Source organism: Pezoporus wallicus, unplaced genomic scaffold, assembly GCF_028554395.1.
Source record: "Pezoporus wallicus isolate ANWC-B61680 ecotype Strahan unplaced genomic scaffold, APGP_CSIRO_Pwel_v1 contig_360, whole genome shotgun sequence".
Taxonomy (NCBI): Eukaryota; Metazoa; Chordata; class Aves; order Psittaciformes; family Psittacidae; genus Pezoporus; species Pezoporus wallicus.
The window spans coordinates 5,409,782-5,429,481 of NW_026640059.1; the positions used below are offsets into that span (position 1 = coordinate 5,409,782).

The 19,700-nt window shown below is 35.5% G+C and overlaps 1 protein-coding gene across 1 annotated transcript in view; it reads left to right on the plus strand.

Moving 5' to 3' along the window:
• The window catches only part of PLS1 (plastin 1), a 44,654-nt gene that overhangs the window by 21,564 nt on the left and 3,390 nt on the right, over positions 1 to 19,700 (plus strand). The window contains exons 2-13 of the mRNA XM_057417194.1: positions 11 to 119; positions 3,407 to 3,570; positions 4,027 to 4,156; positions 5,691 to 5,823; positions 6,743 to 6,824; positions 7,975 to 8,140; positions 8,235 to 8,377; positions 9,790 to 9,885; positions 11,503 to 11,698; positions 16,790 to 16,868; positions 18,005 to 18,119; positions 18,873 to 19,006. Of these exons, the coding sequence (XP_057273177.1) occupies positions 50 to 119; positions 3,407 to 3,570; positions 4,027 to 4,156; positions 5,691 to 5,823; positions 6,743 to 6,824; positions 7,975 to 8,140; positions 8,235 to 8,377; positions 9,790 to 9,885; positions 11,503 to 11,698; positions 16,790 to 16,868; positions 18,005 to 18,119; positions 18,873 to 19,006 (1,508 nt within the window). The 5' untranslated portion in view covers positions 11 to 49. The remainder of the gene's footprint in view (positions 1 to 10; positions 120 to 3,406; positions 3,571 to 4,026; positions 4,157 to 5,690; positions 5,824 to 6,742; positions 6,825 to 7,974; positions 8,141 to 8,234; positions 8,378 to 9,789; positions 9,886 to 11,502; positions 11,699 to 16,789; positions 16,869 to 18,004; positions 18,120 to 18,872; positions 19,007 to 19,700) is intronic.

Below are 19,700 nucleotides of genomic sequence, written 5' to 3' on the forward strand. Positions count from 1 at the left end.
TTATAATTAGGTATAAGCAATTGAAGACAATTCTTCTTGCTGTCCAGAGATGGAAAACAACATAACTACTATCTCTCGTGAAGAGCTTGAAGAACTAAGAGAAGCATTCAGTAAAATAGGTATGCTTTATGTAAAAAAATGAGGATGCAATTAACATTGCAAAACCATGTAGGGTTTGTGGAAGAAATCTTTATGGATCACTTCATTTTGATAGGGATGTGTTTTTCTTCTGTGTTGCCAGCAATAGCTAAGAAAACAAGAATGTTTACATAAACACCCTAATTTTCACTGAAACTATGTGTGTTTATTAATATATTTCAACTTCAGCAACTAAAACAGATATATTTTCTTGCCGAGCAGTTGCATTATTGTGCCATTGTATATGCGGTATGATAGGTCTCAATAAATTTTTTTAACTTAGATTTTAAAAACAAAGATTAAACTTGTTTTCATGTTAAATTGCTGACACTTTGGTTTTGCTTTGCTTGCACAGTTTGAACTAGTAATTTTTTTATTTATTGAATGAATTGGATTTTACATTTGAAAGTAAAGGTAATCTTGGAGACTTTTTGATCTTGCTTTTGTAGCTAGCGGATGTTAATAAGTAACTGTACAATTTTGTATGCTTGACAGGATGTTTGCAGATTAATTGGAGAGTAAATAAAAAGAGTGAGAAATGATATAGCAGCTAACACTTATTTCCAGATTGCAATATTGTTGTGAATGCTAAAGTTCATGTCTGCTTTATTTCTTATTTGCTGCAGTTCTGAAGGGATGATGTGTAACTGCAGCTCAGCAAATATAACTAACATATTTATAATAATTCACAATGGGAAAACAGGGTTGCTTTAGGCAAGAAGACTTAAATACTAGGATCCAGTTTGTTAAAGATACTATTGGGAAGCTGTAGGGTAGAGACCTCTAAGACTGTATGTAGCATAGAAAAGGTGAAGAGGAGATTACTCAGTATCTGTCAATACAGGTATCATGTGATGCCCAGTAGAGACTCAGAAAGCTTAACATGGAAAGAAGCAACTTTTCTTCGTGACAAGTAATAAAACCATGAAGCTATTGCATTGGGATGTTGTTCAGACCACGAGTAGATATGTTAACAGAATAAGATGCAATCACAGAAAACAATTCATGAGTTGCTGTTAAACAATCTTCTTGACAGTCTGTAGCTCAAGAAGTCTATAGCTCAAGAAGTCTATAGCCTGTAGGAGCTGGAAAGACAGACCATGTTAAAGAGCACTGTATGCATGTATTAATCTACTGTGAGGTGTTAGGATTAGTAGTGCTCACTGGTATTGTTGGACAGCTTTTCTATTTGGTTTTCACCATATGCTCCTACTCACTGACAAACGTTTTCTTATTGTATTACGATTTTTGTAAAACAGAAAAATTTAGCATCATTAGTGTTTTTCTTTTTTCATTGTTACATTTCCAGTGTCTTTATGGATAGATTGCTTGCAGCTATGTAGGTAAACTGAGAGAAAAGGCATCTATTTAACTTTCTGCTTGTCATCATGGAAACTTAGCTTCCGTGAAAGATGAACCAAGAGAAATAAAATAGCTGGTAACTTGAGTGAGCTCGTGAGCATGTCCTCTGCTTTTTAGATTATCCCTATTATTATGTGTATTGTGACATGTCTGCAAGTCATACAGCAGGTTAATGCATTTGCGGACATGAAGCTTTTCTGTGTAGTGTTTCATGAGTTGTTGGTAATATTGAAAACGGAAAGAGGAATATTTTTCTTTTTAACAGGTGTTGTTAGCCTTTTTGTCAGCAGTGAAATGTGGCTGCCTTATGAAGCTGTGCAGAAACTACTTAATGTAGTATAGATTACAGGGAAATGACCGTATAGCAGTCAGTTATGACTAGAGATGAAAGCATGTTTCTCTGCTTGCCCTTCTGTAATGTGATGCATACTCACCCACTCTGATAGTGTTGGCTGAGTTTTGATACTAGAGGCAACATGGGGAGATTTTTTTAACTAGTAAACCAAAGAAAGCAAAAATTGGAGCACCTTGACAAGTCAGAAAAGTAGCCACGTAGTCTTGCTTCTGTTTCTGACTCCTTGTGTTACTTGTGGATTTCTTTTAAATTAATTATCTTAGATGCATCATTTGTAGAACTGGGAAAATAATATTTGTATTTTTCAAGAGCTTTAGTATGATCATGAAAGAGACTCAAAGTTTTTGTCAAACTTGGAAAATATTAGCATTAAATATATAAAATTATGGCATTATATCCAGCGCTATTTATGCCAGTTATGATTTCTTGTATTTTATTAAGCTTCACCTGTACGGTGCTTGTCTACTTTGAAAAATACTCTCCTTTGCATAGATATTGCACTACAGGTACAGGTAAGGCTTTTTTAATGGACATGCTCAAATTCTGCTTGCACAGATATGTGTGTACATATATATGGAAATATGCATAAATATAAAAAATAGGAACAGATAATGAATCAAGCACATATTATCTGTTACATTGGATAAAAACATAGGTTTTTAAAATGATGCTTTAGTATACTAAGACAAGAATTCGAGACAGCTTTCTACATACAGATTGGCCCATAGGGGAAGTATGAAGGGTATTTTCATGATTTCTTCTGTGCTGCTGTCTTATTAATTGTAACACAAATTATACTGAACCTTTTACAATTTATTTTTTTTCATGTGATACAGCCATTCATTTTTTTCCCTATACCATACCCCTTGTTGAAAAAGGCATTCCTGACTTGGTCTTGGGAGCCAAGTGTAAGTGAAGGTGGTGATACAAATTGCTCCCAACATACCTAGTTAATAAATTAAGGAAGGTCACCTTTAATAAATAGGTACAGATCATCCCCAATTTATTCTTCACAAGTAAGCCTAGCCACATCAAAAGTTCTGAAGAACAGAAAGTGTCTATCAGACAGTAGGATAAGAAACAAAATGCAGAGTCTGGCAGAGTTCTTGTACAAGTAGTTTTTCTTGTGTAAGTGTGCTCTTCTAATAACAAGTTTCATCAGATTTGAGCTTACTGATTACAAACAGTGTAATATCAAAAGTAAGACTATAATAACTTATCTCCATTTTACTTGAAGGTTTATAGAGAGTTTTGGTGGGAGTCTTAAAAAGAAAAAAGGTTAAATTTTGCTCTTTAAAAATTTGCCATCTTGTTATAGCTTTGGTTTGGGATTATAAAGTAGTTCCTGAGAAAGCACACAACAAGATGGCACAACTTCTAGCCAGTTGTGCCTCTAATCCACAACTGTTCCTTCATGCTTGCTTACTTACTTGTGTCAGAAGAAGAAATACTTGTCTCCTAGAACTCTATTTCTCGTGCTTTTATTCTTGCCAGTTGCTATATTTGCTTCTTTTCATAAGTATAAAAATAACTAGTGCTTTCATGTTACAGATATTGACAACAGTGGGTATGTCAGTGATTATGAGCTTCAAGACCTGTTTAAAGAAGCAAGTGTGCCCTTGCCTGGTTACAAAGTCCGTGAGATTGTAGAAAAAATCATTGCAGTAACAGATACCAACAAGGACGGGAGAATTGACTTTGAAGAATTTGTTTCTGTGAGACATTCCCTTTAGAGTTTCTCTACTGTCTGATATCTGTTGATAACTAGCCTAGAAAACTGAAATAAGTGGTACAACTAAGTAATATTTTGATACAAATAACTAATATTTTGAGAATGAGGAAGAAATATGCTTTAGTCATTGAAAATTTGTATCTTTAGTTGTTTTCATTAGTTTACCAAAAAATCTGGAAAAAATGTGTAGATTGTTGAATGTAGCACTTGAGGTACTCACTGAGAAATAATATTGGATATCCAGTATACAAGTTTCATGAATGGATTTAAACTGGTTTTACCCATACAGTAAACTTTTTTCCAGAAGTAAATGTAAATGCAAAAGAAAGGCAGTCAGGTTAAGTACTGACTCTAGAGTACTTATAGGAGTTATCATTTGGTTATTTGAAGGCGTGACCAATCATAAAATGCTCTCTAATTTATTTTTTTTTTATTCCAGATAATTCAGGAATTGAAAAGTAAAGACATTAGCAAATCTTTCCGAAAATCAATAAACAAAAAGCAAGGTATTACCGCAATTGGAGGAACATCAGCAATATCTAGTGAAGGGACACAACACTCTTATTCAGGTAAGAAATAATTAAACATAAGCAACTTTTGCATGGAGGAAGACTTTACATTTGCACTATAGCTGAAGAAAATAAAACAAACCTGGAAAATGTTGCTGTTGAAAGCAAATTAACACAGAGAAGGTATGTGGAGATGGACAAATGTGGGTGGTAGCTTATTAAGACGTTGGCTGTTCAATTGTTGCTAGTTTCATGCTGGACTCAGAAGTGAATTAGGCATCTTTTGGAAAAACGAAAAATAAAAGCAAGCACTGACAGCATGTGGCTGAGGGCAGGAGGGCCTTTGGCATACTTCTAGTAAAGCTGGTCAAGTCTTTGGCCAAATCCCACATATCCTTTCTGTATGGGAAGGGGCCTCCTCAAGTCTCTGTACCCTTATAGAGTTGTTCACTCCCAGATGATTTTTTCATAGCCTATCTCATACTTGAGAAGTTGCTTTTAATACTTATCTCTGTTTCTTTCTCCTTCCTACTGCTGCATGTCATTTAAATTGGTAATCGTGCCTAATTGCATTGCAGCTCCCAGTCACGATGTTAACACCTTCCAAGATCATATTGCAGTAAGCAATATTGCAGCTTATTTGATTGACTTGAGTCTGGGATTTGCTGTGTTTCCGGAAGTGGTTTAAGATTCTTTATATGAGGAAGATTCACTTCAGTTACCTAAAGGTGGTGATACCTTCTGTCTCGGTATTGTTGTTATAGCACCACCTGCACTTGGTGTATGCCCAAAGCAGGGGATCTGTTCCATACCAAAGGATGTCTCTAGGGGGACACCATCAGAGCTAATTGTTTAGTCTCTTTCATTTTTAGTGGAGAGAAACTGACCCCACTAGAGGTGCAATTCATCTGACCTGGTCTCATCAGCATCTAGACTAGCATGCACTAGAATTTTGCATTTCTTCCCACTAACAATGAAAGAAGTGCAAAGAGTCAGGTGTAGGTACCTGTCCTGTATGTTTCATGTGGTAACTGAGGTGAATACCACCTGCACTGTCTGGGAGTTTGAGTATGGGTATTGCTTGTTGTCCCAATAAGCATTCTTAGTTACATACTAATAAATTCTGCACTAAATATGAAAGAATTTCAAGCTGAGGTACTAAACTTTCAGTTTCTCACAGCTAAATACAGCACAGTAACCCCAATAAAAATACTGCCAGTCTCTTAAGTCCCCGTAGAAGGCAGAACAAAATGCTGGATAGATGTGCACTTAGATCTCAAAGTTCCCTCTCTTTGCTGTAATTGCTGAGAAACTGAATTAAAAGTCAGTCATGATGATACCTTCCCCATTACATCACTATGATTTTATGTTGTCCTTCTGAAAATCACCACTGGTTTAGAGAGAAAGATTAGGAGAGATCTATCTGTGTGTGCTGATTTTTTGCATTCTTTCCCACTGGTCTGATTCTTTCAATAACTGGCCCTTCTGAAACTAAGAGGGTTTGTTGCAGCGGTGCCTCTGACCAAGTCTGATGTTTAATAGTATGTGTTAGTGGAAATGACAATAAATCTTTTAATGCTGCTTCTCTTTTCAGAGGAAGAAAAGGTTGCTTTTGTTAATTGGATAAATAAAGCTCTACAAGATGACCCAGACTGTAAGCACCTCCTACCTATGAACCCATCAGATGCCAGTCTTTTTAAATCCCTTGCAGATGGCATCCTCCTTTGGTGAGTCCAGGGCTGTGAGAAAGGACAGAAATTTATCTCAACGGTTAAATGCTGGTCACAGTTATCTGAATTGGGAAACTTCTGACAGGCTTTAATATCAAGACTTGAGTCTTAAATTATAGTCTTAAGTTTTTCAACCAATATTGATACGGGGAAATTCTATTTGTGAATAGAAATGTTATTTTTAGCAAGTTTTTATGTGACCCTGTGCATGCATTATAGGAGTGGGTTTCTACTTCATACCCGTAATTATGCAGGCTCTTTATAAAGGAGATAATTACATAGTTCATATATTCATTAGCTGAAATAATTAGAAGACGTTGTATTTCAAATATTTTACGCAGTTATTAAATGTAGTTACTAAATCGTAGGATGGGAGGAACAGAAATCGAAGTTAAATTTATGACAAAACAGAGGGCATAGAGTAGGTCCCTTAAGTTTAGTCTGCTGCAACTTTCTAGTTACTTGAAGTAAACTAATAGTACTTATTCATACACTGTGGTAACACGGGATTAGCATATTACTTGTAAATGCAGGATATTATAGAAATACAAGATACTATCAAAATGTAATCCAGCGATATATTGATTATATCACAGATTTTCACTAGAGATTATTTAACTGACTTTACTTTTTTTAATCTTCTCGAGAACCTATTATGATGGCACAGGCATATCCTCTTGCTTAAGTATCAAACCCTCAATTGCTCAAGTTTCTTGTAATTACATATTATCTGAGGGTTTATGGATGGATGTGCAATTGTTTAGCAGGAAAAGGAGATTTAGAGGATGAGGTTTTGGTATTTTTTCCTCTTGTCAGAAATACTTCCAGCTAATTTAAAGTGTTAGGAGCTTATAATCAAATAATATATTTTCTGAGAAATTGAAGTTTGAATAAACTCTTTACTTTTGTTCCTTAGCAAAATGATCAACTTTTCACAACCAGATACAATTGATGAAAGGGCTATTAACAAGAAGAAACTCACTCCTTTCACTATTTCTGTAAGTACTGCATAGATAGAAACTTGCTACGAATTAAAAATTAGAATATTGACAGTTTTAGTGGAGGAAAAAAGAAGTCCTATGTGTTAAAATATATCAAAGCATGAAATTTGTTTTCTAATAACCTGATGTTAAGAAACCTCCTGTTTCTTAGGTGATATACATGGGAACTTGGTTTTTTTCATGCTTCCCTATTCACTATTCTTGTTCTGCTTTACTAAGTATCTGAAGAAGGTAATTCTAGACTTTTGAGTGGATCCTCAGCTCATATTTTAGGGACCTACATCCATAAGTTACCAGCCTAATGAGGGGAAAAAAGAAAACAAACCCAAAAAGACCAACAAAAAATTCCTTATTAAAAACTTCAGTTAATTGGCCGACATTTCATTTCAGGCTGTGACATTTAAAATATGGCAAGTAAAAACACACCGTGTTGTAAAACCTCTGAGTGAGTTTTGTAAGCTCTGCTTATTAAAAGAAAACATGTCAGCAAAGGTGATATTACTTGTGTTCATGTTGTCACTGTAGATAAACTATTACACAAGAAAATAATATTTATAAAAGCTGACAGGCTTTTTTTCTTGGAATATTTTATCTGTGGCAATCATTAGCTTTGCTTTCAATGTCAGGATGTTGAATTGCCATGATTTTCTTGCACTGTTCAATAACAGTTTAACAGTTGCTTGAATAAATGTGTCAGCCTGTGTAAGATCAAGATGCGATGACAGTGATGTCAGCCTTGTGCACAGGGCAGAATTCCGTATGGGCACATTTTTCCACAGGATCAATCCCCTGATATTTTTAGCAAAGTTGAGTAATTTGTATTTGTAATACTTCTGCATTACAAAAAAATATTTTATTTAGAGTATTCCTCAGCAATCCAAGCTGCAGAAGATGGTCCACATTTTTTTGGTGGGTCTGTATTAAACACTGTCAATAATGTTTTCCATTAAATTTTTATTAGATACATGGTGGTTCATAAAAAATCTCCAGAGTGCAGTTTTCCACTGGGAACTGTAAACTAAAGCATTATTTCTTATAGCTTCTGAATCTTACAAAATATAATATGAATAAATTTATGAAGAATTACAACCTTATATGTTTTTTGTTTTGTTGTGGTTTTTTTTTTAAATAATTATATTGCAAATAGGAAAACCTAAACCTGGCTCTGAACTCAGCATCTGCTATTGGCTGTACGGTTGTCAATATTGGATCACAAGATTTGCAAGAAGGAAAACCACACTTGGTATTAGGACTCTTGTGGCAGATCATTAAAGTTGGTCTTTTTGCTGATATTGAGATCTCTAGAAACGAAGGTAAGAGGGATACTGGGTATAGCAATGTTGGCAATTTGAATTAACTGACACCACAATAGCAGTGATTTTGGCTTTCTTTAAAACTTGCTTTTAGCTCTTATCGCCTTGTTAAATGAAGGGGAAGAACTAGATCAGTTAATGAAGCTTTCCCCGGAAGAGCTCTTGCTACGCTGGGTGAACTACCATCTGGCCAATGCAGGGTGGCAGAAAATAAATAACTTCAGCCAAGACATCAAGGTATGTAGTTATCCACTCTGAAAATACGTGATGTCAGTTAAGCATACTATGCATGGAAAAAAATTAGTCAGAAGCATTTAGAAAAGTAGTAGTAGTCCTGCATTTTTCAACACTGAAAGAGCATTATTCTGATTACTTTTATTCTATTCAGTTGCTCATACGACATATTTACCACATCACAGTGAAAGGAAACATTTCTGAGGAGCTTATATTCAGGGAAGTTCTAATGCTCTAAGATTTATTTAGGAGAATTTGCACTATCTTACTATCTTTTTCCTGTCCATCCTTCCCTGCTCTTGGGTCTGCAGAAACCCATCTTTCCTCTTTTTTGTTGTTTTAAAGAATTGGTGTGTAGCATTTAAATCCCATCCAAATGCATATTTGCTAATTGTGATTGCCCTTTGCACCTAGCATTCTGCAGAAGAGTAGGAAACCTCTTGAGGAATGAGCTTTTACAGAGGTCTGTCTGGAGTAACTACTGATTCTTGATCCAAGGAGAGAGTATCTCCCCTGAATCACTGTGCTTTGTTGGTTATGCCAGTTTAGTGACACAAGGGGACTGAAAGGCATGCTGGTTTCTTGGGACAGGGGGCACATCTGCATAATTCTTCTCTCTTCTTTAGCCATTCTGCATAAGGTGTGCAGAGCAACATAGTTAGTCCACTTGAAGAGAGAAAACTCCAACTTTTTAAAACTAAAAGCGAAGGAGGAAGATTGCCTGAAGTGATAAGAGCTCTTCATTGAAGAAAACCATATCATTAATTACTTGTTTCAACTCTTCAAATGCCATCAAGAAGGCTGTTATTAAAGAAAAACTAACTAGGGTTTTGTATGAAAACTGTCACTATGGTGAAAATATTACATGCTATTTAAGGGAAGCATTAAATACTGCTGAAACTATCAGAGTTTTGGGTTTTTTTCCTAGTTTCTTAGATGGGGTTGCTAATAGAAGCGTACTGAAAACTGCATCAAATAAATGGCTTTTGTCACTATAGATTCATCCTGAATTACCTCATCAATTAAGAAAGAGAAATTTTTATAAAACAGTCTATTAGAAAATGATAGGGAATAAAATACCAACACTGAAAATAAGATCCATATTGGAGGGATTTTTTTTGTGGGTAACCTGTACAAATTTACCTTAAATATCTTAATTATAGCCATCTAGTTCATATCTGGCAAAATAAACTTAACTAAAATTGCACAGAATAATGAGTCACCTGGATAAATAAGGTCCATGTGAAATAGTGTAGTAAAATGGCTGTATGACCTCATCCATATTCATTGGAATTAGGGTGCCATATTTTTTACTTGTATAGCTGTTGAACTGGACTATAAAAGCAGTAAATGATTACTGAAGTCTACATGCGTGCTCTTTTTAATTTTTATATATATGTTATTGCTCATTTTAGGATTCAAGAGCATACTACCATCTGTTAGATCAGATTGCACCCAAAGGAGGTGACCTTGATGAACTGCCCATTAAAATTGACTTTTCAGGATTTCATGTAAGTATCCAGAAACATAAAAATAAAATGCAATTATGTACGTATCCAACAACCTGGTTACAAGGCTGTCCCAGAATTCTCTTTTGTTTTGTAAAGCATACAAAACCAGTCAGATTCCTCAATGTCACAAAAGCTCAAAAGGGTGACTACTAGAGTAAAGTTCTGGAGCACTGCTGAAACAGGATAATGAATCCTGCAGTCTAAAATTTGGAGCGATGTGTTACTTAGAGTACTGTCTAACTCTTTTATTTTCAGTTGAGTCTTTCAGTACCAATCTTACAACATCCTGCACAGTTCTGCTCTTCTGGAATTCAGATAAAAAGAGTAGACTTCGCAAACCTTGTGATCCTTCCTCAAACCAAATAGCATTCAGAAGTAACATGGGAGGCCTTCCAATAGCCAGCAGGGAATTGTGGCATCCTTCAACCTTTAAGTTGTAGAGATGTAGATGGTCTAAAACTAGCTTAGGTAGATATGAAACCACTTTCTCTAAACTGCTACATAATGCTCCTTCGAAGGATTATTCTGACAGTGCGTTTGATGTAAAATTGAACTCTCTGCCTCTGACATAGATATCTATATATAAATCAGATTCTTAAGTAGAATCTCATTATTTATTATAATAATGAAAACCAACATGCAAAATTTTGTTTGCTTACAAGCTTCAGTTCTCTCAAACTCATTCATGAGGAGAGCTCTGTTTTGTTTCTTTGCTTTTGTGTCTTGGGTGGGTTTGGGTTGGGTTTTTGTGGTGGGTTTTTTTGTTTGTTTGTTGGGTTGGTTGTTTTTTTTTTTGCATGAGAAAGGATAGTAGTTACGTTTTTTCCATGTAATTTTCTACAGCTCATATGATCATGTTTTGTAATGGGTTATAAATCAATTATCAATAACATGTAACAGCTTGTTTTAGAGGAAGTTCCTGGTTGGGTGTACCAGTACTGAAGTACTGACTGTTACTCAATTCTAATAGTAATTCAATTGCTAACTTACTTACCCATAAATAGTAACTCTTAGTGTTACGGAGATTAGAGGCAAAAAGTACACGCTAGAGTGTTCTGGGGCAAAAGGTATAGATAAACTGTTATGGACACTGATTTATTCTATATAGATTAATAATAAAGACAAAATAACACATAAGTCACCAATTTACGATAATTTAGAAGCATAAGTATTAAAAGGAAAGCAGGTGGATTATCGCCAAGCATTCAAACCCTTACTGAGGGTTAGGGGCATGATCTGTAGTTAGTTACTGTGCTGCTACAGTATCAGTTTCAAGCAGTCATGATGAACCTTCAACGTATGTAGGAGAATATGCAGTGTGAGAATCAACTTGAATGGAAATGTAAATATCATTAATGCACTTCTAACTGCTGCTGCTGTTGCTGTGATTCCTGAGGAAAGTTGCAGAGGCAGCAATAGAAGCAAAGGACAGAAAGGAAGTGGAAGGAAGATGGGACGTGGGGAGTTGTTATGGGCTGAGTGAGCTAGCTCAGGCACTGGGGGAATGACTGAGGAACTGACATGGGTCATTTAAAGATTTGCCAAGCTGAAGATTCAGGTGAAGAATGGAAACATGCTAGTATTCATTACAAATTAATTTTTATTTTTTTCTTTTAGGATAAAAATGACTTGAGGAGGGCTGAATACATGCTCCAACAGGCAGATAAATTGGGCTGCAGACAGTTTGTAACTCCAGCTGATGTGGTTGCAGGCAACCCTAAACTCAATTTGGCTTTTGTTGCAAATCTCTTTAACACATATCCAGCCCTACACAAGCCTGACAATTCATCTTACGATCTCAATTTATTAGAAGGTACTCAATTTACTAAGCATATGGGAGACAAGAATATGAGTGATTTCTATTTAAGTATTCCTTCTAGGTTGTGATATAGAATCCCTGTGCAACGGTCCCTGTGTTAAGACCAGCATATAGAGCTTTCTCACTAGTTGTCAGTATAAGCCTCAGTAGAATTTACCATTACTGTGACTATAGTTGCATTAACCTAACCAAAGGCTATTCCTGAATAACCTTCTATTATACATTTGCAGGAGCAAAAACTGTCTTCTTAGTTTCTTTGCGGTTTCCCGCTTCTGTCCATACAGTTCATATTTTAGCTGATGCACAAATTGTAGCTTTCCCTAATTTGCAGTGTTAAGCAACTGTAATAATCTTTTCAAGTACTTTTCACATACTGTTTTTGTGTGTGTATGTGTATCAGTTTGTTGCCTTTTAACATGGGCAACATTAAAAAGGGCTTCTGTATCAGCAACCGATATTAATCTGTTGTGTCAGCAACCTATGTAAATCATAGCACATGAGTAAATTTGGTAATTAACTGTACAGTTCAGATCCCTAATGCTAGAAATAAAGGCACAATTGGTAGCAATCTTTGGCTGTTACCCTTTCTGTGGACCAGGTAATCTAGGATAATGAAATGGCCCCTGCCAGTGTATTTCACAATTGTTCACTGATCTCAAAGGAATGGTGAGAATCAGGGGTGCCACACTCGGGAGAATCATCAGCAATGTTCACATATTCCTCTGCACTGCCTACTCCTGCCTTCCTCTTACTGTTCCTATCAGATTTCCTTTCCATCTAGGTGAGTCCATCTTCCTTTGCTCCTTATTTTTTCATGATTTGTCTGCTCTGCTGCATCCCTATGTCACAAATCCTGCATCCCTCAGACCACTCCTGTTTCAGGCTTCCGGCCCATCTAGTTTCAGCCGGGTGTCAGCTGTGGTAGAAGTATCAGAGGTAGTTTTCCGTTTTTAGCTGTGATATCCCTAGTCACTGCAGTCCCTGCTGTCTAGGAGAAATGATTGCTCTTCCTCTGCTGCAGTCTTGTCAGAAATGTATGCTCTTGGAAGTGTATACAGAAGCTGTGTGGCAGTGGAATATGTTCCGTTCAGCTTATCTGTTCTGAACATAAAGTTGCAGGTATGATTCAAAATACTGAAAGCTTGGTCAAATTTAGAAGCATTCTCATTGGCATGGCAAAACCAGATGAACTATTTTCTGAACTTTTCCTAAAAAAACATTAGATGAGATCAAAGCCTCAGTTAAAACAGTCTGTACAAAGTTATAATCACCTGAATACTAGATTACAATTTTGTAATGCAAATACCAGCCAAATTTAACTTAGTGTTTATAGGATGTATTTTAGAGATGGATCATGCCAATATTATCTGTTAAAAGGCAAGTAGATGACTCTCCTTCCCCCCCCCCCCCCAAAATAGCTCCTGTGGTGTCATGTAGATCTGAACCATCAGCCAAAAGACAATGTTTTATATTTGATTTTCAATTAATTTGTTTATTTTTTTCCATAAAATCCTGTGGTTTTATTGATATTTTCTGAAGGTAGTGATATAAAATATGAGATTCATTCCTTTATAGTTTCATCATAGATTGTCTGTTGAATTTTGACTCATAATTTATAATGCTTTCCTATTTTGCTTCATGAAATGCAGATTTGACCCCTCCTAATGTAGGTACTGTATTTAGTACTTTTCTGTACTCCATAAAAGTGTTTATTCTGAAATGTTTATTTTTCTTCCTCCTCCCCCTGCCCACCCCCCCCCCCCACCCCCACCCCCCCTTTATTCATCTCTGTCCCTTTCTGGTTGATTTTTGCATTGTTCTTGTATTTTTCTATTACTTTAATATGCCGTCATAACTATAGGACAAGTAAAAAGAATACCGCAGGTCTAATATGATGCATACAAAATTGGGGCAAGACTTGCAGTAAGTCAAATGCCAAATAGTTATTTCTGTGGGTTTAGCCAGTAGGTGTTACAAACCTAGATGTAAAGCTCTGGACGTGTGTGAGTGAGTAGAGCTTTCTGAAAGTCTTCATTTTCCTGCATAAATTCCATCTTTTCAGTGACTGCTCCACCCAGAGAGCATGATGGGGCTGTTCTTTTTGGTTTTAGACAGTGAACACTGTGCATAAATTGGCATCTGCTCTAATGATACTTAAGGAGTCTGGTGATGTGTACTTGTATACAGAGAGCATACCCCTCGGGTATGCTGACAGCAAAATGACCATTTGTCGGGATGGAGCGGGAAGTCCTGACCTTCAGGGAATGCACAAATGTTGCTGTTGCTCTGAGGAACCTCACATTTGGGGGAAACAGCAGAGTTGGGAGTCTGAGACTCACAGAAAGCTGAGTCCTTGGGGGGAGGAAGAGGAGGGACTTCTGCCTACACCCATTTCCAATGTAGATGTCCTCTGCTGCTGGACTTCAAGGCTGTTAACACGAGAGGGTTAACTACTCCCATTCAGGTCAGCTGAACTTCCAGTGCAAATTGCATCTTGAGCTCTGTTTTCTCAGTTGTAGGTATTTGGAGCCCTTTGGATTCTTGACCCCATCCCTATGGCTTCTCCTCATTCAGTTCCATAGTATAATGATCTCAAAGAAAGAGATAGCGATAAATACAAAGGATACTACCAAATTTGCTCCTCTCTCTTTTATGTAGCTCTGCCCCCTTTCTGCAGTTTTCCAATGATTTTGGCTATCTGCTGCACCACTCAGCAGAAGATATGCTCCTGATAGGATCACAAGGTATATTTTGAATAAAAGAATAGAGAGAAAAAATTGGTCAGTTTTCAGTCATCTGGAAAACTTAAGAACGCTTATATGTTGCATGATAAAGGGATTTATTTAGAGTGGCATATTAAATATAGTATGCTGGGTTCAGTTCTTGGACTTCTGCTGTCAAAAAGGGTGCTGCCCAACTTGCATGCTTTTGCTCCTGCTTTGGATTCTTTCAACAGTGTTATGCATGCATTTTAAAATTGTCAGTCAGAGTGCAATTGCTGAGTATCTGGTTTTGTAGCTACTCTTTGTTTAACAAAAGCTCATTAAATAATATTGTTACTGTCTTGCAATTAACAAATGTTCCTAAAACACTTTGCAGTCAGTATTTTAGGTGTTGCAAATCAACTCAAAGCTGAGCAAGCCTAAAAACTTGGGGAGAAAAAAAGAGAAAAAAGAAAAAGGGACTTTGTTCAAAATACAATAACCTCTTAAGTTACTCTAGACTTAAATTATATATCATGCTTGTATTTTGATTGTATCTATTTTATGGAAAACCTGGTATTTTTAATAGCTTTGTCATAAAATGTGATTCTTTTAAATTTTGTTGTGGGAAGAAGTATGTGAAACAAAGCTGACTGCTTGAAGACCTTGCAGAGCAGTTGGTTTGGTTGTTTTTTTTTTTTTTGCTTTAGTATGTATTCATCAGTGACTGGTAAATTTTAAAAATAAATCTTTGAAACAAATACTAGTTTGAATTGCATATGAAAGACCTCTTAATTTAGAAAAGATATCGGTAGGGTGAATATGATTTATTTCATACCTGGAAAGGAAAGTAACTGCTAAGCTGGCTGAAACTTTATAAATAAAATTTATTCTGTTGGAAAATGTCAATTACAGCTGACATTACTGAAATTCTTTTTCTTTTTTTTTTGTAAATATATTTTGAAGTCCAGAGATTTTGTATAATAGGGGACAGACCTAGATTAAAATTGTAACCCCTATCTAAAAGCTGATGTTATGACATAGGTCTAATTCGTGGAAAAATAATATTAAAATGGTTTTTCTGTTCTAATGATAAGTACATATTTATACAATAGCTTCATTTTGCTAAAACACTCATTGTTCTGTAGTCAATGTAGAACAGCAGTACTAAATGAGACAGTTTTCCTGCTACGTAAACCTCATTAGACGAACTTGGTAACCTTGTCCTCTAAGGAACAAACAAAACCAACCAACAAAAACCACATGAAAACCCAAGCACATACCAAAAAAAAAGAAAAAAAGGATAATCTGATTTTTACATGTTTCAGTCGTGAGAAATCTGCTCCTTTGTTGTTGGGGGAAGTTTTCTCCATCTTTCAGTTTTCTTTCTTAAAACAGTCCTGTTTTCTTAACTGTGTACAGGCCAGGGGAACAAAATGATGAGGGTGTTCTAAGCTCACATATTTAGGCTAAATATTTTCTCAACTGCTCCTCTCTGATGCAAGAGAAAATAAGCTTATCCAGCACTGAGTCACAAGCAGTTGGCCACAGATACATTGTTAAAATTTAGATAATGTTGTATGTAGAAAATTAAAGTATTACTGCAAACTCTATAGAGAAAGTACATTGGCTTAGGGCTCATGATTACAATAGATTAAAAATTATGTAAGTCAGGGAAGAGAAGGTTTAGGGGGGGGTGTTTTGGTTTTTCCTACTCAATTATCTGTATTTCTGATAAGCAGAGTTGCTAGTAAAAATTGCAACAGTAACTAGCCCACTTGGCCTTATAAATAGCTTCACAAATTTAACCAATACAGTGCTGCCTATTTAAGTCTCCAGTGTTAAAAACTAAAAAGGTGAGGTCTATTGCTTTGGGAAGGACCTTCACAAATTAATACTAGGAACTTCTGTGTGGAAAGATATGGAGCTGTAGTTTCTGGAGTTTAATGCTAAGTGTGTTAGTACTAACTTTTGATAAGAATATGCCATTTCAAACAGATTTAAAGATACTGTTAAATGCAATTTCCACCGGTTCTGGTTTTAGGAACTCTAAAAAAAAAAACCAAAAAACCATCGCTATTTTCTCCCCTATATATTAATTACATAAAATATAACCAACAAATTATTTCTGTATTTTATAAAATTATATTCACACAGAAAAATGTAGTCTAATAGTACTTCGTGTAAGTGCCAGAACTGAGAGACTCTGAATTTGAGACAATTGCCTTGACTTATTGGCCAGTAGAGACTACTATTAGGGAAAGGATCAAGTCATATGGGGGTTAGGAAGGAGAGGTGGGGGAAGAGTATGAGAGCCATTTAAACATTGCTTATTAAAGTGTGTTTTCTGATAATTTATATAGATTTATATTTGTCATCATAGGAGAAAGTAACGAAGAAAGGACTTTCAGAAACTGGATGAATTCACTGGGTGTAAGCCCATATGTTAATCATTTATACAGGTAAGGCTTTTTTTAAAAATAAGAATTTGATTTCCTTTGGATGACAAGGGAAGAATGATGGGAAGAATCAAGGGAAGTTTTCTTTCTGCTTGAACAGTGATTTCCAGGTTTTCACACAGTGTGATAGGAACTTAAGGACTGATCCGTGGAACCACATTAGGCAGTGTCTGACTAAGATATTCTGGTCATGACCTAGAAATCCTAGAAAACCTAAGCACTTTTGATGTGCTCCTCTCACTCACTTATACATTGAATTACATTTTGTCTTAAAAAAAGTTGAGATAATTGTGTTTAATAATGCATGGTTTCTATTTTCTCTCATCATATGACCACAAACCAGTAGTGTAATTCTAAACTGTAAGAGGGGATAAGTGTCTGCTGATCAGACTGTAAGAATCAATGCAGCATTGTATTCCCTCAAAAAGAGCTTTTTAACATGCTTTTTGCATGCTTTTGATTACTTTAAAATTGTGCCAATATTCTTTCTGTCGTATCAATAAAAGATGGGATAAAGGGAGCAACTGTAAACATAGGTATGCATGTTTACTTGATGTTAGGTTTCATTGTTCCTGTTTTATGATCTCTGTAAAGTGAGTATCGTCTGTAGATAGTTTAACATAGAGAATTTAATTCTGCAATTAGCTGAAGGGAGTTATCAGGAATGAAATTTGTAATGAGAAAATACTTTTTTCTAATTTTCTTTTTTCCATAAGATAAATATATTGGTTTTGGTTATTCTTTAGCACAATACATTTGTGGGTGCAGATTAAGCGCTCAGGACTTTTTTTGAAAGCCCTAAGGAAACTAAAACTAGATCGATCAATGAAAATTTGTTTTGCTAAATTTTTTGTCTGTGCCCACCCTGTGAAAGCAATTATTTAAATAAAGTTGGTAAAACCAGTACCTGTGTTTGCTTCACTAAAATTTGTGAAAATGATGAAATGAAAAGCACAGTGTAAATAATCGTGGGTTCGAATAATAGGGAATAGGCCAGTTTCTCCACAGAAAGTCACAAATTTTTATTTACGTGATTGGAAATTTTCAGCAACTTAATTACACTTGGAAAAGTCTCAATATTTACTTGCATTGTGAATATGAGCTTTTGTACTTAAAAACATTGTTTTACTCTGGTTTAGTGACCTCTCTGATGCTTTAATAATCTTCCAATTGTATGATATGACTCGTGTGCTGGTTGACTGGAACCGTGTCAACAAACCTCCTTATCCATTACTCGGTGGTAACATGAAAAAGGTGGGCAGATAACTCTGGCATACAGTTGGTTTCACTATCTACTATTGTTATGTTTGTAATGGGTTGTCTGTCTCAGATTTGCATGCTGCTGCGGGCAGAGTGGGAGGAGAGAAAGAGAGAGGGGGGAAAAAAAGGAAAAAGTATCTTTTGTATATTATCCCAGTGAATAAATAGCAGTTAGAGCATATATCACTTCAGTTTCTAAATGTACATTACTTTTGGTAATATTTAATTTAGGGTCTAATTAGGGTGTATAAGTAAAAGTTTCAAGCCTGCCAGAACTATCATTACGTGATGCTCTTGCATTGGGAGGCATTTCATCACAGAACACTTTTATATGCTGCCAGGAGAACTGCAAGACTTGCAGAAATCAGAAGCTTTCAATTAGTTTTATGATCATTATGAGTCAAGAAGAAAGTAGAGGGGAAAAGAAATACTGCCTAAGAATTAACACATTTAAATATTTTTCCAAATTCAGATTTGGTGTAAGTGTATATAAATTCATTAACTTTAGTGGAAGTAAACATGGTTTTCTCAAGTGTGAAAAAAAGATCATCCTTGGAATCTTGCATACTTGTATTTATAATAAAAGCTGTTACTTTAACCGCAGTATAGAAAGGCTAGAAATCTTTCTTGGCTCCAAATCTCATCAAAGGTAACAGTAAGCCAAATTCAAAATAAATATACATTATAGGTCTGTATTACAGAAATATTAAGACATTTTCATTATTTGCATGCAACATTTATTTTTAGATTGAGAATTGCAATTATGCAGTAGAACTCGGGAAGACAAAAGCCAAATTCTCACTGGTTGGTATTGCTGGACATGATCTAAATGAGGGTAACCCAACTCTGACTTTAGCTTTGGTATGGCAGCTGATGAGAAGGTAAGTTAGGCACAGTATATGATAGATGTGTATATATATGTATCTGTGCATGTGCGTATATGTGTGTGTCTGTATCAAGGCAAATTAAACCCAGTGTTATTTCACCCAACAGGTATTTTAGAGGGCTATCTCTTTCTCTTTTTTTTTTTTTTTTGTAGTTTTACATATTGTGTAGTGGTTGAAACCACAATAATATGTTTGTGAAAACATACATTTACAGAAAGTATTAAAACCTTATATACTATGAACTGTGGTTCATGCTATAAATCCTGAAGCAAGTAAAAAGAGCAGAGATTATTTCATGTTGATTCCATGTACCTTTCTTTAAGTAATTTAAATATCTGTAAAATCAAAAAAGTTAAATAGGAAGAGGTAATGCACTATAGAAGTTAAATGGGAAGAAATTTTTAGGGTATCATAGCTATAGTAATGTAACTACTGTAAAATCAAAATCTAGCTAGTGCACTGAGCAGGAAAAAATATAAATCTATTTCTGTAAAAAGTATTTTATTGCAGGAATTTTCCACAAGTGTAGTTTTCCTACACCTACCCTTAAACACTCAGTGCTTTTTGTTTGTCAGACTGTTCTGATTCACTTTTCAAGGTGGCTTGGATGGTAGGGAGTCATTTACAGTAAAATTAGTTATGGTGTGCTTAGTAAAACAAATATAGAAAGATGATGTAATAGTGAATC